This window comes from Netta rufina, assembly GCF_964035555.1.
Source record: "Netta rufina genome assembly, chromosome: 2".
Lineage (NCBI taxonomy): Eukaryota > Metazoa > Chordata > Aves > Anseriformes > Anatidae > Netta > Netta rufina.
In genome coordinates this window covers 142,373,023-142,399,610 of record NC_140124.1, presented here as the reverse complement: position 1 = coordinate 142,399,610, position 26,588 = coordinate 142,373,023, and the positions used below count along the sequence as shown (strand labels likewise).

General features: G+C 37.4%; 1 protein-coding gene across 3 annotated transcripts in view; it reads left to right on the top strand.

The window, feature by feature from the left end:
• CSMD3 (CUB and Sushi multiple domains 3) overlaps window positions 1-26,588 on the top strand; it is a gene marked incomplete at both ends in the record, with an annotated part of 670,606 nt that overhangs the window by 539,290 nt on the left and 104,728 nt on the right. For 2 of the 3 annotated variants that reach the window (XM_084281280.1, XM_084281279.1), the window contains 9 exons: window positions 863-976; window positions 1,658-1,753; window positions 2,674-2,877; window positions 6,661-6,785; window positions 15,007-15,103; window positions 16,359-16,463; window positions 20,731-20,849; window positions 22,175-22,244; window positions 23,970-24,086. In XM_084281280.1, the coding sequence (XP_084137406.1) occupies window positions 863-976; window positions 1,658-1,753; window positions 2,674-2,877; window positions 6,661-6,785; window positions 15,007-15,103; window positions 16,359-16,463; window positions 20,731-20,849; window positions 22,175-22,244; window positions 23,970-24,086 (1,047 nt within the window). The remainder of the gene's footprint in view (window positions 1-862; window positions 977-1,657; window positions 1,754-2,673; window positions 2,878-6,660; window positions 6,786-15,006; window positions 15,104-16,358; window positions 16,464-20,730; window positions 20,850-22,174; window positions 22,245-23,969; window positions 24,087-26,588) is intronic. The other variant, XM_084281281.1, reaches the window with a different exon arrangement.

Sequence of the window (26,588 nt, the reverse complement as noted above, 5' to 3'; positions counted from 1 at the left end):
AGTAGGTGTTACTATTCCTACAAATATATATCTTCTTCCATCTTTTTTACCCCTTTATACTCCTTAAGCCACTTTTCTGGCAAATTGCTTGTAATGGTGATAAAATTAGGGCGTAAATGTTTTGTAGATATTTGGGTCAGAATTAATCCCAAATTTTCTTTTTTTCCTATTTTATTTATTTGTATATATTGAAAGAGTAAATACCTCTGATGTGAAAGTGCTGCAAAAGACCGCTGAACTTAAGTGCAAAAGTAACGTTCAGAATTCAGTTGTTCATCTAGCATGACTAAAAAATAAATATATTTGTGATTCAGCATATGAATTCCCAAATGTTTGAGTTAACAAACTTTGAGTTAGTTGCTCATTTATTTTGCAAATATAAAAGATGCACTGAATGTTAATGTTCTTAAGAAGAATCCCAAAGTCTGTGAAACTTACAGAAGGTTATCAACAAAATGAATGGATAAAACAACATATATAAGAATATGCCAAGACTATAAAGGAGGATATTGAGCTGAGGAATTTTGTGGGGAGGGAAAAGTAGAGAATTTGAAAATATAAAAACAGACTTTTTTTTGCCTAATTACTAAAATTTTCCAACAATTACATGTATGAACATATACCTTCATTGCCTATTCTCTATATATAGAATTACGTTTTAATGCTGTTATGTTATGAAAAATAACAGTATACTCAGGGAAAAATAATTAAATGGTCAGAGAAATCAGCCAAATATATTTTCAATTAAAATATTTTAATGCAGTATAATAATGTATGTTCTTTTTTTTTTTTTTTCTTCTCATTTTATCCCCCATTTTTGGCTGTTGGTGCTTCTTGCTTTTTCACCTTCCTGTTTGATCAGTGGTTTTTGGCCAGTTTGTATTTTTCCAGACATCACTCCATGATGTGGTTGAAGTATATGATGGCCCATCTCTGCAGTCATCACTGTTATCTTCTCTCTCAGGATCTCATTCAGGTATCTGTTAACAGAACTGTCATTAAACCATTAAAATAAAATTTATTTTATATAAACTATAAAGATAGTGTAGTTAAAAAAAAAAAAAAGGAAAGAGAAAAGAAAAGACAACTGTCATATTTTCTTAGATGCTGTTCAGGAAATATATGAAATTGGGATTTTAAAATAAAAATGTAATCACTCAAAACTGTGTTCATTAATGAAGAAATAAAAGACAAGTGGATTTTTTTTTATTTTTTTTTTTAATATTCACTTGTTATAGTGTGTATTTGGGGCTTCTTACTTTATGCCTTTATTACTTGTATCTAGTAAGCAATCTGAAATGGATATTATAAAAGGGAAACCAGCATATTTTTTATAGCAAAGTGAAACTGTATAGATTATGTGCATGTTGACTTATTTACAGACATGGTGTGAATATAGATATATATATATATACTTTTTATAAGGGAAAAATATATATTCATAATAACCGTAGTGATTTTTAGTCCCCATTTTCTAGAACAGCAAGATACTGCCAACTTAAGATGTTGAATCTATCCTGCCAAGTTAAAGAAACAGAACAGGACTGGAAGGGGGGAGGGGAGGGTTGTCTTAGCTGTAGAGTTGGTGACAGGAATTTTGTATGCTTCTTTAGTAAAAACTGATTATGATAGCTTTGTATTTGCTTTGTTTGAGTAGGTGAATCCCTTCCATTGAGCTCAGGTAACCAGATCACGGTTAGATTTACTTCAGTTGGACCAGTAACAGCTAAAGGATTTCATTTTGTTTATCAAGGTGAGAGAGCCTGGAAAAGTTTGTAAATTTATTAATTTCTTCACAAGTTGTAAATGATCAGAGAGGAACAGACTGAAAATTAAAAGGAAATTAATAGCCTGTTAATGATGTAATAAGTTTCATGATTTCTGCCTGTTTTTAAAAATAATGTTAGCACCATTCTTTTACTTGTATTTTAAATGTTAAATCAAATAATTAAGAAGCATAAGGGAAGTTCCAAATTTAAGAAGGTGGTTATAGAATGCAGCTGTTCTATGTTTGCTAATATGATTGACTAATGCTAGATATATCTTGCGGCTCAAACTGGTTTCTTTTTAAAGAAACTGGTTTTCTTTTTAAATCTCTCACATTAAATATGAATAACTGCAAATAGTATTACCTGTGGGTGAATCAGTGATCTTTCTATCATTAAACTGCTTCCCTTTATTTACATTATTTGCCTTTTTATGGGCAAAACATAGAAATGGTTATACATCAGTATTTGCAACTGCAATCCATTTTTCTATGGATTCTAAATCCTGATCTGGCAGGCATAATACACATTTAGAAATCCACAAGAATAAATGTAAACACCTATCTGACATTGATTGTTTGTTTTGTTTTGTTTTGTGTTTTTAACTATTAGATTAACATTTCATAGTGATATTTCTTTTCAGTGCCATTTTAGAAAGGTTTCATTATGGATTTTATACATTGCTTTTCGTCTTGGCAAGGATATCACTGCTATGCGCTTCTAAATAGCAATTTAGTCATCAGAAGTATGTAATCCACATTGTGAAGATTAAGTTGGGGATTAAGCAGATGTTCTTAACTGGCGAATAAGTGAATGTTACTTCCAGTCATTCCAAATATTTGTGGTTCAAAATCTGTATTCCTTCACCAAATCTAAAATTAGGAATCCACAATTCTTATGTTTGCAGCTGTTCCAAGAACAAGTGCAACACAGTGCAGCTCTGTGCCTGAACCAAGATTTGGAAAAAGGATTGGAAATGAATTTGCAGTTGGGTCATTGGTTCTTTTTGAATGCAATCCAGGGTATATCCTTCATGGATCAACAGCAATTAGATGTGATACAGTACCAAATGCATTGGCACAGTGGAATGATTCTCTCCCTACATGTGTTGGTGAGTTCTTCAGGCTTTTTAATAGGACTAATTGCTGCCTAAAGTGTTGACCATCATCTCTAGCTGAATGTTTTCCTTCGTTGTCATCCACACGATGTTTTATTCCTGCTTACTTTTACTCACTTCCTTCTCCATTCAAGGTTAAGATTTTATTACCCTTTCAATTCTAACCCTGCTGCAATATTTCACTAGTTTCATGAACATACCCTTCTGTTATAAATTATATGTTACCTTCTTTTACATTAACATCAGTGACATCTCTCGTTATCCTTTAATCAAGTTTCAGAAATAACAGTTTATTCTCTCACTCACTCCTTCAAGACTAAGATGCTCTCACCTTTTGGGTCTCTAATAAGATAGTGTAAGCTGTTATGAAGAAGACTACTATATTAAAGATTTAAAAATAGTTAAGCTAATATTTCAATGCTTGTCAAAAAAAAAAAAAGCAGTAATTTTCCAGAGCAGAAAATATATCTCATCTGGTTCTGATCATACAAGATTAAATTCTCAACATTTGAGTCTTAAATTAATGTGCATCCATTGACATTAATAAAGCTGATCTGTACCGACTGGAAATCTGGTGATAGTTCTGAAAAGTCGCAGAGTAAGGAAATAAAATGATATTGGTGTATTTTTCCATAGGCTTACATCAAGGGCAAATACATTGGCTGCTGTGCATGTTATTTTTAATAGAGGTTTTTTTTGTTTGATTTTTTTTTAATATAAAAAAAAACAGTTGTTTATAAATGAATCAAAATTGGTTGTCATTTACATGGATTTTTTTGTTTTTTTGCAATGCCATCAAACTTTTCCACCTGTAACATCTGTTGCAGTACGAACTGCCCTATACATTAATTTTGTGAAAATTTAATACATTAAAAAACATTCATTTTGAGGATGAAGGCATCTGAAGAACACAGTTCCCAAACCAAACAGTAAATATATGTATGAGTTAGTTACTTTACTATTCTTGAAAGACAATAGATTTTTTAGAAAAATCATCCTAACCTACTGCAAAACCACACTATAGAACTGACCCCAGCATTAAGAAGTACATAAGCAGAGTTTTAGATGAGTAGAGGAGAAAGGGAAAAAGGAAAAATAAAAAAAAAAAAAAACAAACAACAAAACAACACATTTTTAATTAGGTTGGTTTTGAATCCTCTTTGCTTAATCATATAATGCTGCATGGTAGAGACCAAGTGCTTTTCAATAAGAACAAAATGTTTCCTCCATAATACTAAAATCTTGACAGAGATAACAACTAAGTGCCACTGGAGTAATATTAATAAAATAGGATTAACAATATATTATACATGAATAATGTTTATTTGGACTGTTTCAGTCAAAATGAATAGAACCATGATTAATATATCAGTAAGAAACTGAAGTATTTATCTATACTTCATTTATCCTCAATTGCTACAGTAGAACCAATATAATTGATTTTTGTTTATACCCTTGAAATGTATTCACTTTTTTTTTCAGACATAACAATTCAGCAAAATAATTATTTTGGTCATTGATCACAATGTATTATATTATATACATATACATATGCATATGCATATACATATAGACTTATTCTGTGAAAGACAAACTGTCTCTAGGCAAGCTGTGAAAGGGTTACAGGCCACTTCACATGTGAAAATTACTGTGCCAATAACAGTGATAAAATATATATGAGGATAAAATTCCATTGAACTAAATCAGTTTAATAATTGAAGTGGTAGACCTGACCACATTAGATTGCCTTAACTCTAGTGAATGTTTGAATGTTTTCTTAGAGATAGCAGACATCAATCATTCTGTCCATCCTTTTACAAGTAATTATTTAAACGTTTTGAGTTATACTGACCTTTAGTTTATCTATGTAATTTGAAGAGATTCCAACAATTATGTGCCACACAAAGTGTAGCTACAGTATTCGTTATTAAGTGGCATTCCTCTACATATTTTATAAATCCTCATATTTTTATCTAATGAAATCAATTCAGAACTTATCGAAGTTGCGTAGAAATGATACATTAGCTTCTGTTTAACATCGTTGTTGGCAACATGGACAGTTGGATTGAGAGCACCCTCAGCAAGTTCATCAATGGCAACAAGCTGTGTGGTGCGGCTGGTACACTGGAGGGAACAGATGCCATCCAGGGGGACATTGACAGACTTGAGAGGTGGGCCTGTGTGAACTTCATGTTCAACAAGGCTGAGTGCAAGGTCCTGGCAATTTCAAGAACAGGGCAATTCCAAGAACAAATACAGGCTGAGTGGAGAATAGCTTAAGATTAACTCCAAGGAGAAGGACCTAGGGGGAAATTGGTTGATGAAAAACTCATCATGGGCATGGCGATGTGTACTTGCAGCCCAGAAAGTCAAACATATCCTGGGCTGCATCAAAAGAAGTAGGGACAGCAAGCAGGTCAAGAGAGGGTGATTTTTTACTCTGTTCTCATGAGACCCCATTTAGATTACTGCCTTCAGCTCTGCGATCCCCAATATAATAAGAACATGGACCTGTGAGAGCAAACACAGAGGAGAGCCACAATCAAAGGGCTGGAACACCTTTGCTGTGAAGATAGGTTGAGGGAGTTGCTTTCTTCAGCCTGGAGAGAGAAGTCTCCAGGGAGACCTCACTGCAGACTTCCAGTACCTAAAGGAGGGACTACAAGAAAGCTGGAGAGGGACTCTTTATCAGGAAGTGTACCATTACAAGGAGTAATAGTTTTAAACTAAAAGAAGGAATATTTAGATTACACAGAAGGAAGAAATTCTTTACTCAGAGGGTGGTGAGGTACTGGAACAGGTTGCCCAGAGAAGCTATGGATGCCCCATCCCTGGCTGTGTTCAAGACTAGGTTGGCTGTGGCTTTGAGCAACCTGGTCTAGTGTCTGGCACCCCTGTCCATGGCAGGAGGTTTGGAATTAGATTATCTTTATGGTCCATTCCAACCCAAAGCATTCCATGATTCTAACAGTTTGTTAAACTATCTCATCAATCTTTTCCTTCAACTTCTTAAATACCAAAGAATATCTGTATCTAGATCAAACTTTAGTTTTATTTGTCCCTGTCAGAGCATCTAACAAACTAGTCAAGATACATTCAAGTTGATCGTTCAGAAGGGAAATGGTGTTGATGTACGCCTCTGTCTTATTTCATGTGTAACACTATTATTAATCCATGGACATAGATATGATGAGTGAAGTAAGCCTTTACCAATCTCTTTACTAATATGATAGATCCATAGTCTGTAATTGCGTAATTCATACAATCAAAGAAGAGTTGCCAAGGAGTTGAGACTGATTATTGATTATTTAGACAATAAAAATAGCAATATTGAGATAGAATTTTTCTATTTTACTCCTTTATACTAATAAAATACATAACTGTTCAAACTTCATTCTTAAGCACTAACAATTAAACTTTATCTTTGTAAGGTTACTAGGACATGTTGGAATAAATTTTGTTTTGTTAAAGGTCAAATAAATAAGACGGGAATATGAATGAATCATGGAATCATAGAACGACATGGGTTGGAAGGGACCTTGAAAAATTGTGTAGTTCCATGGGCAATGATGCCACTTTGTTGTTGTTTTGTTTGTTTTTGTTGTTGTTGTTGTTGTTGTTCCTGAGGCAAATATATATATTTTTTAAGTGTAACATAAATTTACAAAAGTTTTCAGACATAGTATGATGAATGTTGATTAAGCTTTAATAATAATAACTCTTCTCACTTGTGAGGCTTTGCACTTCTTTTTTTTTGACTTGTGCATTTCCTTTCAGTGCCCTGTGGTGGAATTTTAACAAAGCGCAAAGGGACCATTTTGTCTCCTGGTTACCCTGACCCTTATGACAACAATCTGAATTGTGTGTGGAAGATCACAGTACCAGAGGGAGCTGGGATTCAGGTAAGTATACTTGTTATTTTCTTGTTATCATCGTGTTTAAAAATGTTTTTCCTGGCGCAAGAGCATGAAAAGGGTTTTCATACATCCTTTCTCTCACTAATGATGGTCACAGTGGAACTCATTGCACATCTTTTCATTCACGCAGTTCTTAAAGGATGTAAGATTTAAAGAAATTTTAAAAGATATACCCGTAACTTTATAAAAGTTTAAAATATGTTATTTCAGTATGTCAGTGATTCATTGTAAGTAAGAGGGAATAGAGATGCTTCCCCATGTGTGCTTTTTTTTTGTCAGTTTTGTTTTGCTTTGTTTTTTGTTTGTTTGGTTTGGTTTTGTTTTGTTTTCCTGCCTCCATCAAATTACATAAATCTTGTTCTTGCAGAGTGAAATTAGATGGGTTCTTTCCATGGAGAGATTATGCACATTTTCTTAGAAGTTCTGTTATTTTACATATAGTTACAAAAGTTAATTGTTACATAAATATGCTTCAACTGGAGTTGGGAATGAGTCTTTTAAAATACTGATGTAATTCTATTTTACAAAAATTTAGATTAAGACCTTCATGGAATATATAGCAGAAAATTATCTATAAAGCTAGGTTATGTATATCTCACTTTTTAGTGAGAAATTTAGTGAGGCAGTTATGGCTAGTATGATAGAACTTTCAAGCTTCATCTCATGTAATTTCTACCTTAACATTTATCAAGAAACCATGGTAGCAAGTTTTCTATGCCCTTGTTTCAAAAGCAAAATAAAATAAAATAAAATAAAATAAAAATAATAATTTTAAAAGAATAAAAAACTTAGTTTCTGTATATAAAGATGTAATAAAGGTCCAATTGCCTATTGGAATCCATTTAAAATTGAAGAGATTATTTCTAAATTTACATTTAAAAGTTTTGGAAAGGAAACAGAATAACCATTATTATATCTGTTTTTTAATAAATTACATTACAGAGATTTTAATGTATTCTAATTCATCAAGAGTTTTCAAAATCATAGAATGACAGAATCACAGAATTGTAGGGGTTGGAAGGGACCTCGAGAAATCATCGGGTCCAACCCTGCTGCAAAAGCAGGTTACCTAGAGCAGGTTGCTCAGGTAGGCATCCAGATGGGCCTTGAATATCTCCAGAGGAGACTCCACAACCTCTCTGGGCGGCCTGTTCCACTGCTCTGTCACCCTCACCATGAAGAAGTTCTTTCACTTGTTGGTGCGGAACTTTTTGTGATCCATTTTTTGGCCATTGCCCCTTGTCTTGTCCCCACAAACCACTGAAAACAGGTTGGCCAAATCCCTCTGTCTTCCATGCTTAAAGTATCTGTAAACTTTAATAAGATCCCCTCTCAGTCTTCTTTTCTCCAGGCTGAACAGACCCAGGTCTCTCAGCCTTTCCTCATAAGGAAGATGCTCCAGGCCCTGTATCATCTTTGTGGCCCTCCGCTGTACTCTTTCCAGGAGATCCCTGTCTTTTTTGTACTGGCAAGCCCAGAACTGGACACAGGTGAGGCCTGACCAGAGCAGAGTAGAGGGGCAGGATCACCTTCCTTGACCTGCTGGCCACACTCCTTTTAATGCACGCCAGGATCCCCTTGGCCTTCTTGGCCACCAGGGCACACTGCTGGCTCATGGTCAACCTGTCGTCCACCAGGACCCCCAGGTCCTTCTCCTTAGAGCTCCTCTCCAGCAGGTCATCGCCCAGCCTGGACTGATACATGCGGTTGTTCCTTCCCAGGTGCAGGACTCTACACTTGCTCTTATTAAATCTCATTTGGTTTCTTCCTGCCCATCTCTCCAGCTGGTCCAGGTCTCGCTGAATGGCAGCACAGCCTTCTGGTGTGTTGGCCACTCCACCGAACTTTGTATCAGTGACACACTTGCTGAGGGCAGACTCTATTTCCTCATCAAGGTCATCAATGAAGATGTTGAACAAGATAGTATAATGTTGAACAAAATATTATTTTATAATATTTAATAAAATATTATTTTGTAGTTTACTGCTATTTATATTCTATATATAGTATATATATACTATTTATAGTATAGTATATGAATAGACTATATATAGAATATACATACTATATATAGTGTATATATAGTATATGAATATACTATATATAGTATTTTATAGTTTACTGCTATATAATCATTTTGAAAATTCTGTTTTTGTTTGAAATAACTAAAATATTTAATAAAAATGTAAAAAGTTTACAGAAAACAGAAACATCACAAATGCAACCTAATTTCATACATGGTAACATTTAAGAAAATTATGAGTTCTATTTTCAAAGAGCCATCACTGCCCATCAGCAATAGTATTTATAAGCTAAAACAAATTTGAAATTGATTTTGAAGAACACTACTTGATTAAAACACTTGATTAAGTTAGGTTCCTGCATTCTCTATATTTTCTATGCAATCAGTAATGAAAGCTAAAGACTGTGAAGATAGTTCAGAGCATTTAAATTAGACATTGACTGCAGTCCTGAGTCCTGAGTGCTGATTTCTGTAAGAGTTTATATATCATTACACACCACATTAGGTGACTAAATCAGTGGTCCTGGTCAAACGGAGAGGTCCCAGATGACTGGAGACTTGCTAATGTGACACCCATCTATAAGAAAGATCATAAAGAGGATTTGGTAAACTATAGGCCTGTCAGCCAGACCTTGGTGCCAGGAAAGGTCAGGCTGATCATCTTCAGTGCAATCACACAGCATGTGCAGGACAACCAGAAGATCAGAGCAAGCCAGCATGGGTTCATAAAAGGCAGGTCCTACCTGACCAACCTCATCTGCTCCTATGACCAAGTAATTCACCTGGTGGATGAGGGAAAGGCTGTTGACATAGTCTACCTAGACTTCACAAAGGCCTTTGACATAGTCTTCCTCAGTATTCTCCTGGAGAAGGGGGAAACCCATGGCTTAGACAGGTACAGTCTTAAAAACTGGGTTAAAAACTGTCTGGATGGCTGGGCCCAAAGAGTGGTGGTGAATGGAGTGAAATCCATCTGTCGACTAGTCACCAGTGGTGTTCCCCATGGGTCAGTGTTGTGGCCCATCCTCTTTAATATCTTTATTTATGATTTGGATGAAAGAATTGAATGCACCCTCAGTAAGTCTGCAGATGACACCAAGTTGGGGGGAAGTGGCGATCTGCCAGAGGATAGGAAAACCCTGCAGAGGGACCTGAACAGGATGGATTGATGGGCCAAGGCTAATGGGATGAAGTTTAACAAAACCAAGTACCGTGTCCTGCACTTCGGTCACAAAAAACTCGGGCAGCACAGCAGGCTTGGGGCAGAGTGTCTGGAAAGCTGTGTGACCGAAAAGGATCTGGGAGTATTGGTCAATGCTCGGCTGAATGTGAGCCAGCAGTGTTTCCAGCTGGACAAGGAGGCCAGCTGCACCCTAGCTTGTATCAGGAATAGCATAGTCATCAGAACCAAGGAAGTGATTGTCCTCCTGTACTCTGCTCTGGTTAGGCCACACCTTGAGTACTGTGTTCAGTTTTGGGAACCTAACAACAAGAAGGACATTGAGTCCCTGGATTGTGTCCAGAGAAGCTGGTGAAGGGTCTAGAAAACAAGGTCTACGAGGAGCAGCTGAGAGAACTTGTCAGTCTCTGAATAAGTTATTCATTTATAGTTGTGCAAATGTAATGGCAGAAATGCAATTTCATGGACATGCCTATGATTGTAATTAGGTTTGTAGAACCTTTAATCATAGAATCATAGAATGACCTGGGTTGAAAAGGACCTTAAAGATCATCTAGTTTCAACCCCCCTGCTCTGGGCATGGTTGCCAACCACTAGAGCAGGTTGCCCAGAGCTGCATCCAGACTGGCCTTGAATGCCTTCAGGGATGGGACATCCACAACCTAGCTGGGCAACCTGTTCCAGTACCTTACCACCCTCTGAGTGAAAAACTTTCTCCTAATTTCTAACCTAAATCTCCCGTCTTAGTTTAAAACCATTCCCCCTAGTTCTATCACTATCAACACACATAAACAGGCATCCCCCCTCCTGTTTATAAGCTCCCTTCAAGTACTGGAAGGCCACAATGAGGTCTCCCCGGAGCCTTCTCTTCTCCAAGCTAAACAAGACCAGTTCCATCAACCTTTTTTCTCACAGGGGAGGTACTCCAGTCCTCTAATCATCTTAGTGGCCCTCCTCTGGACTCGTTGCAAGAGCTCCATATCATTCTTGTGCTGGGGGCCCTAGTAGGCCTGCACGCAGTATTCTAGGTGGGGTCTCACAAGAGCAGAGTAGAGGGGGACAATTACCTCCCTCTACCTGCTGGCCACCCATTTTTTAATGCAGCCCAGGACATAGATGGCCTTTTGGGCTGCAAGTGCGCACTGCTGGGTCATGTCCAGCTTCTCATCCATCAGGATCCCCAAGTCCTTCTCCACAGGGCTGCTCTCAAGTTCTCCCAGTCTATATAAATACCTGGGATTGCCCCAGCCCAAGTGCAACACCTTGCACTTGGCCTTGTTGAACCTCATTAGGTTCTCATGGGCCCACTTCTCCAACCTGTCCAGGTCCCTCTGGACAGCATCTCTTCTCTCTATTGTATTGACTACACCGCTCAACTTGATGTCATCTGCAAACTTGAAGAGGGTGCACTCGATTCTGTCTTCTATGTCATTGATAAAGATGTTGAAAAGCACCAGTCCCAAGACCAACCCCTGAGGGACAGCACTTGTCACCAGCCTCCACCCAGACATAAAACTGTTGACCACAACCCTCTGGCTGCAACCAGCCAAACAATTCTTTATCCACCTAAAAGTCCATCCTTCAAATCTATACCTTTCCAATTTAGAGAGAAGAGTGTGGTGAGGGACCATATCAAAGGCTTTGCTCAAGTCCAGGTAGATGGTATCCATCGCCCTTCCTTTGTCCACTGATGCTGTCACTCCATCATAGAAGGCTACCAGATTGGTTAGGCAAGATTTGCCTTTGCTGAAACCATGCTGGCTGCCTAATACTATCACTGAAGATAGTCATGAAGCATGATATTCAGTCTCTATCCTTTAATCCTGTTTGATTTTCAGGAGTAGCTCTGAGAAAGCTGAAGTCCCTGATACAATTAACTGATGATACTGGATCAGTAAAATGGGGTACATATTGGAATTCCTATCAGTATTTGTACTGAGGTATTTCTGAGAACTTAACTTACGTTTATATCCACTAATGACATCAGAAATGGGCTGAAACAGTTTAGCCTTTTTTTTTTTTCACTTGAGAAGGAAAAAAATTATATACACATATAGATAATTATAACTCTGAAATTCAGCTACTTGAGGCAACATTTTAAAACTTGAGTGACTGATTATTTCCAACCTGTGAATGCATGCAAATGTGGATATTTAAGATACTGTGGTAGACAATGCACTTGTGTTTATGTAAATGCTTGAAATAGCTGGACATTTCATATGATCAATATATATTATCCCAAAGTAACAAATATATTTTCCAAGATTTAAAGAACAAAAAATTATTATATCATGAATGCCTATTCTTCTGTGAAATGTGTAGGACAGAACTTAAACTATTTAGGTGTGTATCATTAGCTGGGTATATGAGGGGAAAGCAGTGGATGTGGTCTACCTTGACTTCAGCAAGGCTTTTGACACTGTCTCCCATAATATTCTCATAGACAAACTCAGGAAGTGTGACCTAGATGATCTGACAATGAGGTGGACTGATAATTGGATGGATGGCAGAGCTCAGAGGGTAGTGCTCAGTGGTGTGGAGTCTAGTTGGAGGCTGGTAGCTAGCGCTGTTCCCCAGGTGCTGGGTCCCATCTTCTTCAACTTATTCATCAATGACCTGGAAAATGGAACAGAGTGCACCCTCAGCAAGTTTTCTAGTGACACAAAGCTCAGAGCAGTGGCTGACACCCCAGAGAGCCGTGCTGCCATTTGGAGGGACCTCAGCAGGCTGGAGGGTTGGGTCATGAGGAACCTCATGAAGTTCAACAAGGGCGAGTGCAAGGTCATGCACCTCAACAGGAATAACCCCAAGCACTAGTACAGGCTAGGGGGTGAGCTGCTGGATAGCAGCTCTGCAGAGAGAGACCTGGGAGTCCTGGCGAACATTGGGCTGACCATGAGCCAGCAATGTGCCCTTGTGACCAGGAAGGCCAACAGTATCTGGGGCTGCATTCAGAAGTGTTGCCAGCAGGTCCAAGGGAGGTGATCCTCCCCGTCTACTCAGTTCTGGTGAGGGCACACCTGGAGTATTGTGTCTGGTTCTGAGCTCCCTAGTACAAGAGGGACGTAGAACTACTGGAGCGAGTCCAGAGGAGGGATGCTAAGATGATTAGAGGACTGGAGCACCTGTTGTACGAGGACAGGCTGAGAGAGCTGAGTCTGTTTAGCCTGGAAAAGAGAAGACTGAGGGGAGACCTCATTAATAAATATCAGGAGGAAGGTGTCAAGAGGATGGAGCCAGTCTCTTTTCACTTGTGCCCAGTGAGAGGACGAGAGGCAACAGGCACAAACTGAAGCACAGGAAGTTCCATCTGAACCTGAGGGGGCGCTTCTTCACTCTGAGGGCGACAGAGCAGTGGATCAGGTTGCCCAGAGAGGTTGTGGAGTCTCCTTCTCTGGAGATATTCAAAACCTGCCTGGATGGCATCCTGCAGAATGTGCTCTAGGTGATCCTGCTCGGCAGGGGGTGGACTAGATGATCTCCAGAGTTCCCTTCCGACCTCAGCCATTCTGTGATTCTGTATGACTACATTACTGAATTCGTTCAAGCAGTGTTACCAGATGTAAATGCTGCACTATTTAATATGAAATAAAAAAACAGAGATTTAAAAGTAGATTTAGGTAAATAGGAAGAGTGTGCACTAAAAAACTATCTTCAGGCAGACTTAAATACATTAAAATGGGAATTTAGTGTACTATAACTTTCTTATAATTTAAGGCAGAAAGTCATCTCAAATAGGTAATTCAAATCACATAGTACAGACTTACTTCACTGCCTGTCTTTACTGACTACATGGTAAGGTTAGGGCCACTAATATAACTTAAACTAAAATAGATATTTTAAATTAGGTGTTTTATGCCTAATGTAAAAACTGCAGTCAGCAGCAATCTGGCCCTGAAAACACATTAAATAAATAAATAAATAAATAAATATCAAAATTCAATCTGCAGGTTTCCTAGGTCCAATTCTGTATCTTTTCAGAAATTACTTGCACTGAAATTGTGCTTATTTCTGTTGTTGAAGCTTTTTGGAGAAATCAAAGGGAAGAATAAGTGAGACAGAAGAACAACAAAAGCAAGCATAATTCTTTAATTTGGTGACTAAGACATTCATTTTAGAGGGTGGTTTGGGTTTCATCCCTGCTTCTGTCACTCTTTAAATGGTTTTCATTAAACAGTTAAATCTCTAAAAATAAAAGAAAAATATCCTTGCCCTATTACCTCCAAAACAGGAATAGGAACCTAGCAGTTCTCTACTTTGCAGTGAGTGTTTTCACTTCATGAGAACATATTTATGCTCTCTCTTGCAGTCTATTTGCTTCCATTTTTGCATCTCCTAAGGAGACAAATGATGTTGTCACCTCTGGAAGGAATGAAGTGAATGTTCTGCCTTTTGCTTGCAGCATGCTTGTAACTTCTCCTCCCCAGGAGATGTTACTGATGAAAATAACCAAACACAGGAGGCTGCTCTTACCTGGTGGTAGAATTGAACATACATGTACAGCTGACATTGCAGAACTGTCATTAATGCTGGATAAGCTAGAAAGAATCACAAAGAAACTGCAGTAATTGGCAATATTCTATTTTGTCTTCCCCTCAATGTCCTCCAAATAATCTGGTTATTGGAATAGTGTTCTGTGCATACATGATTTTCATGGCTGTGTAGCTCTTGTCAGAGGTAATATATGGTTGTCACTAAGGGTCACATAATTTGTAAGTCTGAATTGGCAATTAAATCCAAACAAAATTGTTAGAATGCAATTTTATTTGCTTAATGTTGATTTCCCATTGACTTTGGCAATGACAGCAAAAAACAACTTTTCATGATTGAAAGCAACAGAGTTCCTGAAGTGGTCAGGAAGTTGGACTTGATGACCTTCCAGCTGAACTGTTCTATTCCTTTCTGTTCTGTTTCTTTCTGTTCTGTTCTACAATTTACAGTATTTTTACATTAATGCAGAGGGGATTAAGTTTATATTCTTTACCTCACATTTTTCTTCATAGGTTCAAGTGGTGAGTTTTGCTACAGAACACAACTGGGATTCCTTAGACTTTTATGATGGTGCTGACAACAATGCTCCAAGGCTCGGAAGTTATTCAGGTGACTGAGAATATTTTATAAGATATATTTCACAGAGTCAACATAGATTTTAAACACACATCTTTTTCTAGTTCTTTTTTTTTTTTTTTCCCCTTTCTGTGTTTATTTCTCCCATGATTAACAACAGGTAATATTTTTTTTTTTATTTTAGTAATCAGTTGTCTTCTGTAAGACTTCTGTAAGTCATCTTCTGTCATCATCTGTTAGTAATCAGTCATTTTCACAAATTTGAAAAATTGTAAATTTTAGGAATGAAATAATATTTAGAGACTCCTAAACTATAGGCATGAACTTCGTGAATGCTGGCTTCTATTAATCTCATGATTTGCCCACTCTTATAGCAGGGGACAGAAATACAGACCTCTACAGTAGGTGCCTCATGAAATACTACATTACTAAAGAATGCATTCTTTACCCCTATTTTAGATAAATGAGATCTGTTTGTTTGTTTTCCTTATTTTCTTTTATTCTACTTCTTGTGTATGACATGAGATTACTAATAATGAGTTTGTTGCCTTTCCATTCTAAGATTCCTGTTACAGGCTTATGCTGAAACAAATAAGTAATCAATTACATTTCTAAGAAAAGCCTTATTAATATCTTTGGTGTTGTTTTATATATTTGATTGTAATGCTTGAAGTTATTCCAGTTACAGGATTTGCTCTTGCTTTTATGAAAACCCTAGTGAGTATTTCTACTTTTGTTGATAAAAGTGTGTGATATGACCTTAGACCCTGTTTCCCTGAATGTCCACAGTTCTTGTCTCCAATACTGTCTTGCACTGAAAATGTAATAAAAGTTTTAATAGGGGCAGATATTTGACAAGCATGCATGCTGGCAGGATTTTGAGCAACCTGATCTAATGAAAGATGTCCCTGTCCATGGCAGAGTTTTGGGGGGGGGGGCATGGGGCGTCTAGATAATCTTTAAGGATCCCTTGCAACCCAAACTATTTTATGATTTTTATGATTCTAAGACAAAATATGTAAGAATTGATTCAATGATCTTTGCCTCTTTCTCTTTCTCTTTCTCTTCCTCTTTCTCTTTCTCTTTCTCTTTCTCTTTCTCTTTCTCTTTCTCTTTCTCTTTCTCTTTCTCTTTCTCTTTCTCTTTCTCTTTCTCTTTCTTTCTCTTTCTCTTTCTCTTTCTCTTTCCCTTTCTCTTTTTCTCTGTCTTTTTGTACCCACACCCATTTTACATATGTACTTACTTCAGTTTCTGTGCATTTCAATAATATTTTGATTTCTCTTTTCAGGAACAACCATACCTCCACTTCTAAACAGCACATCAAATAATCTGTACCTAAACTTTCAGTCTGATATCAGTGTTTCAGCTGCTGGATTTCATCTTGAGTATACAGGTAATGCAGATATGTTCTACTAATTAAGACCGCTTTCTGGTTCTAGACATCAAGTGTACTGAAACGATATGAAAGAGGAATATTCACAGAATCACAGAATCACAGAATTTCTAGGTTGGAAGAGACCTCAAGATCATCGAGTTCAACCTCTGACCTAACACTAACAGTCCCCACTAAACCATATCCCTAAGCTCTACATCTAAACATCTTTTAAAGACTTCCAGGGATGGTGACTCCACCACTTCCCTAGGCAGCCTGTTCCAATGTCTAACAACCCTTTCGGTAAAGAAGTTCTTCCTAACATCCAACCTAAAACTCCCCTGGCGCAACTTAAGCCCATTCCCCCTCATCCTGTCACCAGGCACGTGGGAGAACAGACCAACCCCCACCTCACTACAGCCTCCTTAAAGGTACCTATAGAGAGCAACAAGGTCGCCCCTGAGCCTCCTTTTCTCCAGGCTGAACAAGCCCAGCTCCCTCAGCCGCTCCTCGTAGGACTTGTTCTCCAGGCCCCTCACCAGCTTTGTCGCCCTTCTCTGGACCCGCTCTAGCACCTCGATGTCCTTCTTGTAGCGAGGGGACCAAAACTGAAAACAGTACTCGAGGTGCGGCCTCACCAGAGCTGAGTACAGGGGGACGATCACCTCCCTAGCCCTGCTGGTCACACTGTTTCTTATGCAAGCCAGGATGCCGTTGGCCTTCTTGGCCACCTGAGCACACTGCTGGCTCATATTCAGCCGACTATCCACCATCACTCACAGGTCCTTCTCTGCCTGGCAGCTCTCCAACCACTCATCTCCCAGCCTGTAGCTCTGCTTGGGGTTATTGCGCCCCAGGTGCAGGACCCGGCACTTGGCCTTGTTGAACTTCATGCAGTTGACCTCAGCCCATCGGTGCAGCCTATCCAGATCCTCCTGCAGAGCCTTCCTACCCTCAAGCAGATCGACACAGGCGCATAGCTTGCTGTCATCTGCAAACTTACTGAGGGTGCACTCAGTGCCCTCATCCAGATCATCAATGAAGATATTAAAGAGGACCAGCCCCAGCACCGAGCCCTGGGGAACTCCACTAGTGACTGGCCTCCAACTGGACTTGACTCCATTCAGTCCTATTGAACATAATGAGCTACATACTGTTACTTCTGTGTTTGTTAGAATTACATCTAATTACAAGGTAGCAAGATCAGGCCTTAAATCTGTATTGCATGGATTGGGAAGTTTGATATGTCTTGTTTTCACCTTCGTTTTTTGCTCTTTCAAAATCTTTTCAGAACATACAACAGCCAGGAATAAATGCATGGCCCACAAACTCCTGTGGTGGGCTCAGCTGCGCCCTGCATTTGGAACCAGCTGGAAAGAGTTTTGTCCAGCACAGGGCAGCCCTTGACCTCTCTTTACAATGGCCCCTGCAGCTCCCACTGTTACCAAAATCTGCATATTATGCCCAATGCAATAATATATGCATTACATAATGGCCTGTAAGTACATAAGAGAACAGCAGATTTTTTTTTCTTTTTTTTTTTTTTTTCTTTTTTAAAAAATTATTGCTGAATACTTCACCAGCAGAAAAGGCTGTAATTATAAACATACGTTCCATCTGAATGAGATTGCCTTTACCTGACTGACAGGAATTCTGACAGTCACTAACATTTTGTTACAATTTTATTTTTCCCCAGCTGTGCAATTCCCTCTGCTCATATTGGGTATGGTGTCCAATCTGCATAATTGTTTCATGCTTATTTCTTGTCATTTTTACAGTATGCAAATCTCATGCTCTGGTTGTCTAATTAGCCAGTCAGAGTACATAGCCTTGCAAAAGTGCCATATGATAGCTTCTCCATATCTAAACATTTATTATAGGTTAGCATTATCCTTCTATATTCTTGAAATACAGGTACTGTCTCAACTTATCACAACTTTAGAAGGAAAAAACATGTAAAAAGTTATGAAAACAAACTAGCATGAGACTGAATCCAGTGAAAAATAAAATGCATCTGTGTATTCATATATGTTCAAATAATTGAAATACGTAATTTACTGCTGGTATATAGCTTTCATCTCTGAATAAAGAAACTGAGATTTCAGAATAAATGCATTGATCAGAGCAAAATTCACTGATTTGAACACCCATTCTTCTTAATTGTTCTAATCATCTCTGACCCTCTGTCACGGAATTAGATTAACACAACTCTAATGTAGCAGCAGTTAAGGATTTATTGTATAACTCTATAGCAGATAACAAAGTAAGATAATATGATTTTAATGACACCTAATCAGTATCTAAGTATTAGTAAATTAACACAATGATCTAAAGAAATTTGCTACAATATAAACAGTGACTTAGTTAAAGATTTGTGAATGACAAGGTTCATCTGAGACTTATTGCAGGGTCCTGGGCAGTCAGGCATTGGAATGGATTGCCCAGGGAAGGGGTGGCATCACTGTCCCTGGAGGTGTTTAAGGAAAGATTGGACGTGGTGCTTAGGGACATGGTTTAGTGGGTGACATTTGTAGTAGGGTGATGGTTGGACCAGAGAATCTTAAAGGTCTTTTCCAACTTCAATGATTCTATTCTAAATCCAGTTACATGCTTACAAAATACCCCCTGGTGCAAATTACTCTTCCTATGTCCTTGTCGGCATTTGTCTGAGCTTGTTCCTTGAGGACTGAGCCCTGAAATACACTTCTCAGGGGTACCCTGGGAGGTGTCCTAACACAAGCAAAGATCAAGGGTGCAGCCCACTGTGATCCCTGGAGGGCTCCAAGAGTTCTTGTTTGGAATCTCTATTTCGACGATTGTGAGGCCATTGTTTTCTGGTCAGTAATATTCCAGAATTCAAGTCTTTGCCAATTTGTTTAGTAAGCAGGTTGTGCAGTCCCTTTCCTCTTAGACCTTAATTGTGTCCCTGTCAATTAGCCACATCACAGGGTCCAGATGTGATCAGAAGGGAGGCCTGATCATCTGAGGCATGTATTGTATAAACAGGTTTTAAAGGGAAAAGTCAAGCTTCACTGCACTCTATATGTTATAGAGAATATTTATGTATTTACTTTATACATTTCTTAGAATTTGTGTTAGCTTGCACCATTCATACATTATAAATACTTGTAAAAGATTCTTTAAATTAAATTAATTAAATTATTAAATTTAATTAAATTAATTAATTAAATTTAATTCTTTTATTTAACTCAATTCTTACAGGAAGAGATCAGTTACATTACCAAGTTTTCAAGTATGTAGAAGATGATAATATAGTGAAGTGCTGCCATTACTGAATTTCACAATATTTCCCTATTGCCCTATGTACTGATGTTTAGTTGCTTATCAGTCCTGGCTTCACAATTAACTAGGGTGGAGTACTAGGGAGGGTACTAGGCAAAGAGAGTAACAGAACTGCTTATACTTCATGTTAGACATATTCTTATCTCACTGGGAAGCTGCAATGAAAAATTTATTATTTTCTCTTTTTTGACAACCATGAAAAAGCACACATACAATGCATGGTGTTTATTGCAGTCAGGAATTTGATATATTTCTGTTATAACACTAAAGATACTGTGTTAAAAATAACAGATTAGGGAAAATTTGAGGTGATTATTACACAAATATTTTATTCTGTGCATGTGTGAAAAATTGATGGAAAAATATCATCAGACCTATAGAGAAACAATGCAAATAAATACAGATTTATGGTTTGCGCTATTTTTCCTGTATTTTGTACCTGTTGTAGTATTGGCTAGCATTCCCCAGAACAGAGGCTCGGAAATTAAAGTGCATGTGCTCCCAATTGCAATTAGGTAGGCTATGGTGAGACCGTGAGTAGGAATGAGTTGATATGAACCATTTCTTCTGAACAAAGGAAATACAGGGGAGACTTTGCATTGAGACTGCAGATTGTTGTGAAATGTTTGTTGTCACCCTGCTTATTTCTTTCCCTTTCCTTTGCTTTTGAAAGGAAGTTTTCCTCCCTTTATAACTTTTTTCCTTTTTTTTTTTCTTTCTTTCTTTCTTTCTTTCTTTCTTTCTTTCTTTCTTTCTTTCTTTCTTTCTTTCTTTCTTTCTTTCTTTCTTTCTTTCTTTCTTTCTTTCTTTTTATTTTTTTTTTCTCAGAATATTATGCTACTTGTTTGTCCACAAACTGCTGATACACAAGAGCTTCCTAAAACATTGGTACAGTGTGCCTACATATAGTGTACACAGAAATGGTGTGAATTTAGGATCGGATTCTGTATTACTTAGAATGTCTGAACTTCTCAATTTTTCACAGCTATCGGTTTGGACTCTTGTCCTGAACCACAGACCCCAAGCAATGGGATCAAAATTGGAGACAGATATATGGTTGGAGATGTGGTATCTTTCCAGTGTGACCAGGGTTACTCCCTTCAGGTGAGCCAAGTTTCCAATTTCATATGGTTCCTTTTACATGGCTATGTTACTGAGTATTGTTTCCACTTGAGACGCTTCCTGAAAGTACTAAGGTTTCCATTGATAGGTTACTGTTTTCAATCACTGGTTTGGGGGGTTTTGTTTGTTTGTTTTCTCCTGTGTGACTCTGAAGTCAATAGTCTCCACTTTATCTAGTTGTTTGAGAGCATAAGAGAAAAAACAATCATTACCTATTCATAACATGTCCCTATTTTGGCAAATAAAAAGGCAATACCTGCCTGAAATAAAGGAAATACAAAGAACTCTGGAATGTAAACCACGAAAATACACACAAAAAAACCTCTTCCCTCCATAATGTTTTTCTAGCACATGCAGCATGACTTTGCCTCTTAAATATTATTTATTTATTTATCTATTTATTTATTTATTTATAGCAAGGGGTAGATATGCCTACATGTGCCAGTGAAGGCAGCGTATTTATTTTTCTTCTAGGACAGAAAATGAATGGTTTGCACATTAATAAATAAATAATTTACAATTACCATGGATGCTTTACAGATACTTGGTTCCATCAAATGCTACAGGCAATGAAAAGCAACTTTTCTTTTCATATGAAGGCTGAACAAACAGGCTAAAAAGCTACTGATTTTTTTCTACTAGGTCATCTTAATATGTACACTACGTGGTTTTGCAAGATATCCCAAGTACAGTTTTCTCTTAAGAATTTTCATTTTCATTTTCTGTTCCACTCTGGTGGATCTTGGAACTAACCAGTAACAGATTACCTGGAAATCATAATACCTAATCTGTTGTAAAGAGTTTCCTTAAATATCTCAGCTTTTCACTACTTAAGCTATTTCAGAGTTGAGCATAAAGACTCAATTTAAAATAGGTATTATGAATTTTAGATGTAAAGCTAGTAGTATATAGGTGGTATGCTATAGCATATAGCTATATAAAGCTAGTATGTATATAGGTGGTTATCTTTTTCCATGTTTCACAAATGATGCAAATAAATTCTATGTAAACATCACTTCAATGAGACCTTTAGTTTGTAGACACTTGGTTTATACTGAGCTGGTATTATGAAATTTGTCTGGAGACCATTAGAAATAATATTAAAGAAATAAACATTTTTTAGGCTGTCACATAGTTACAGTCTTCTCAGAAGGTATGATACAATTCACAGAGTATACAATCTATATTTTATACCTTATTTTTATATACTTTTTAAATTATTTAAATATTGTTGTTGGGATACTAATGATGTATCATATATTGTATATTTTTTATTATATAAGTTAGCAAATGTTGTGCCATTTTAGGGACATTCACATATCACCTGTATGCCTGGACCAGTAAGAAGATGGAATTACCCGATTCCAATATGTTTAGGTATGTCCATCATACATAAACTTTCTTAAACAAGCCAGAATGAGAAATCCAGAGAACTCAGAAATAAGAGATATGTGTAGGGGAAGTAAAAGGGAGAAGTGAAAGAACTGAATTAAAAGTGAAAAGATCAGATTAATCTGAAGATTTTCAAAGTATACTGCACATATTATAGCAAAGATTTTTTGAAATGTACAGTCAGAAGAAGAAAGAATGGCATATGTTCCAGTCAGAATCTTCTGTATTAATGATGAGACCTCCAGAGACCCTTACACACATACTTAATTTATTTATGAATCATTTCCACAGTAGAGATGAGTACTACAGAAAATACTAAAATAAAAATAGCATTACATTATCATCTCTGATGAATTCAACATAAGGCATGTCTGCCCTATTTAACAAGATGTATTATCTTTCAAATTAAGCTATACAGATGACTATATTAATACTATTGGAAGAAACACTGGGAGCCTGTCAGAAGCCTAAATGAAATATCTGAAATGAATTAAAATATGTTCTGTTTAGATGATGAATAAATATGAGTAATGCAAAACTGTTCTTGAATTCTTTTTCACTGAATAGAAATGGCCTTTTTTTTGGGTTCCCTAATAATAAAAGTTATCGGTATTTGTAATGACTAGCATATAGATAGCAAGATCCTGCAGATCGCCTTAAAAATTTATATTTGCTTTTCTTCAGAACAGATTATTTATCCTCTTGACTTCTCCCACATAATCCTGTTCTTAATCCTTTGAGGTAATTCCTACGAGATATTGGGTCCCCACAGTTAAGATGTTATAATCACCAAGATTCATATATTAATCATTAATATTCACAAAGATTCAGGTATTAATAATAATTTTGGGGAAGTTAGTCTTCAGTTTTCATTTTTTAATATTAACATATATCTAGAAAGTCTGATACAAGAGTTGTGCTAGTGTATGGAAAATCCTGAAGAAAAAGATCTATTCTCTTTAATGATGATTTTTCTATTATTTTTCCTTTTTGCAAATAATAATTTCTAACTGTGTTTCAAAAGATGCAGCAAATGTTAATTGGACAAAGCTGTTACTTAAAAATAATTGTATTTAACATAATTAATCTCTGAAAAAAAACTTACATTGAATTGTAAGATACAGTACTTACTGATGTAATGAAGAAATATAAAATTAAGCCCTAAAATGAGTTTAGTTGAATTTCTAGAAATATTTAACGTATTATCATTTCTGAAGTATTAATTTTATCTCATTTGTAGAACAGTAGGGTGTAAATACAGTTTTTGAAAGGTCTCTTGAGAAAAAAAAAAAAAGAAAAAAGAATACAGAATATTTTTAAAATACATTTTTTCTCTTACTCAGATGCACACAAACCAAAGCAGAATTGTGTTCATGTGGCTATGAGCTGATGTGTGCCACTTGCATGTTCACAAATGTGGTTCACACAGACAGTGCAGAGTGAACAGCTATCATCTTTTCAGGTGCATTTGTTGCTTAAATTTAAACCTAGCCAATCCAGAGTAGAAAAATATTTTTAAGGTACCCACTTGTAAATTACTTTGTTACATATATTTAATGATAAAGGGATGTTTATTTATTTTTTTAATATAAACTTTGACATTATTATATTATTTACCTTGAAATTCAATATTCTCAATATTCTGGAATAATTGTTAGCTCATTCTACTCTTCTGAGAAATGTCTCTTTTGTTTTTTGTTTTTTTTGCAGCACAATGTGGTGGTGCCATGTCAGACTTCAGTGGGGTGATCCTTAGCCCTGGATTTCCTGGTAACTATCCTAGCAGTTTGGATTGCACATGGACAATAAAGCTGCCGATTGGTTTTGGTATGTGTCCTTTCATGGATAAAAATTGTTTTGTTTTGTTTTATGGATTCAAAAAAATGACATTTTAAAATATTCTGAATATTTATCCCAGTAAGAAAGGATTTTGGATTCATATAAACAAGCAATCAGACCCTGAAAAGGAAGATTTAGAATAAAATAAGCAAAAATGTATTTGCTTTTCATTTAAAATATACTGCAATTTTATGATTAAGATAAAATTGCTTAATAAGAATAAAGCACAATTTTCTAACTAAAAAGGGTTGATTTCTCTTTGTGAGGCCATAAACCCAACAAAAATATCAGTTAAGAAGGGGTAAACGCTACATTTGAGTTCATTATTTTATCATTAATCGTTTTTTGCATGTCCAGACTGAATATTGCAGCAGCATAGAAAATTTTATTGGAAGTGACCACTAGAGACCTCGCACTTAAAGTGCAATCATTGGTAATGTTGGATCAAGTCTTCTATGAGTAGCAGAACCTTCTCAGCAAGGCTGCTGCTCTCCCAGTCAGTTCCCTGCCTGCACAAACCGATAAAGCTGTTCCACCATAGATCACAGATGCAGAAATTTGCGCTTCTTATGCAAACCTTTTGACACAATCTTCAAGTGTGTTTTATTTTGTTTTGTTTTGTTTTGTTTTGTTTTGTTTTATTCTATTCTATTTTATTTTATTTCATTTTATTTTATTTTATTTTACGTTTCTTAGGGTAAAAGCAAACAAATAAAAAAGCAATGCAGAAGCTCTGTTATATGCTTTAGCAACTACATTCCCTTGTTTAGTATCCTTCACAAATTTGTTGTGGATGCATTCCCCTTATCTAGGTCTCTTGTGACAATATTTCATAGTATAAGCTCCCATATCAACACATAGAACAATGTGATTGTTACTAGCTATCAACTGGATATTGAACAACTGATTACTAGAGCCTCAAAGTTCAGTTAATTGTAACCCACGTTCTGCCCATTCATCAAGCTGATATATCTTCTGCTTGCAGATGAGAATGCTATAGAAGACAAAATCAAAAACCATAGAAGAATGAAAGTATATTATATCCACTTTTCTCCCTTTGTCAGTATAGCAAGTAAATTAATCACAGAAAGAAATCAGTACTCTGAAGGAATCAGTACTCAAAAAGTGTAATTTTCTCTTTTTAAATCCAGGTTGACTGGTTCTGTGTGCATTTTTATCCTTTATGTGTTTGGAAATTGCTTCCAATTAGACAAGTTCCATAATCTTCGTGTGGGTTGCAGCAAACCTGCAGTTCCCATTGCCTAGGTCTGTTTTTGTGTCTTAAATATATATGCATCTTTAGCCTTTTTATGGTCACCATTGACTTCTCTCATTCACCATGATTTTGCATGGAGAATACCATCATTTCAATTACATTGGCTAACTCACTGAACACCTTTACATGGATCCTATATCACAGAATCACAGAATGGCCGAGGTCGGAAGGGAACTCTGGAGATCATCTAGTCCACCCCCTGCCGAGCAGGATCACCTAGAGCACATTCTGCAGGATGCCATCCAGGCAGGTTTTGAATATCTCCAGAGAAGGAGACTCCACAACCTCTCTGGGCAACCTGATCCACTGCTCTGTCGCCCTCAGAGTGAAGAAGCGCCCCCTCAGGTTCAGATGGAACTTCCTGTGCTTCAGTTTGTGCCTGTTGCCTCTCGTCCTCTCACTGGGCACAAGTGAAAAGAGACTGGCTCCATCCTCTTGACACCTTCCTCCTGATATTTATTAATGAGGTCTCCCCTCAGTCTTCTCTTTTCCAGGCTAAACAGACTCAGCTCTCTCAGCCTGTCCTCGTACAACAGGTGCTCCAGTCCTCTAATCATCTTAGCATCCCTCCTCTGGACTCGCTCCAGTAGTTCTACGTCCCTCTTGTACTAGGGAGCTCAGAACCAGACACAATACTCCAGGTGTGCCCTCACCAGAACTGAGTAGACGGGGAGGATCACCTCCCTTGGACCTGCTGGCAACACTTCTGAATGCAGCCCCAGATACTGTTGGCCTTCCTGGTCACAAGGGCACATTGCTGGCTCATGGTCAGCCCAATGTTCGCCAGGACTCCCAGGTCTCTCTCTGCAGAGCTGCTATCCAGCAGCTCACCCCCTAGCCTGTACTAGTGCTTGGGGTTATTCCTGTTGAGGTGCATGACCTTGCACTCGCCCTTGTTGAACTTCATGAGGTTCCTCATGACCCAACCCTCCAGCCTGCTGAGGTCCCTCCAAATGGCAGCACGGCTCTCTGGGGTGTCAGCCACTGCTCTGAGCTTTGTGTCACTAGAAAACTTGCTGAGGGTGCACTCTGTTCCATTTTCCAGGTCATTGATGAATAAGTTGAAGAAGATGGGACCCAGCACCTGGGGAACAGCGCTAGCTACCAGCCTCCAACTAGACTCCACACCACTGAGCACTACCCTCTGAGCTCTGCCATCCATCCAATTATCAGTCCACCTCATTGTCAGATCATCTTCCTGAGTTTGTCTATGA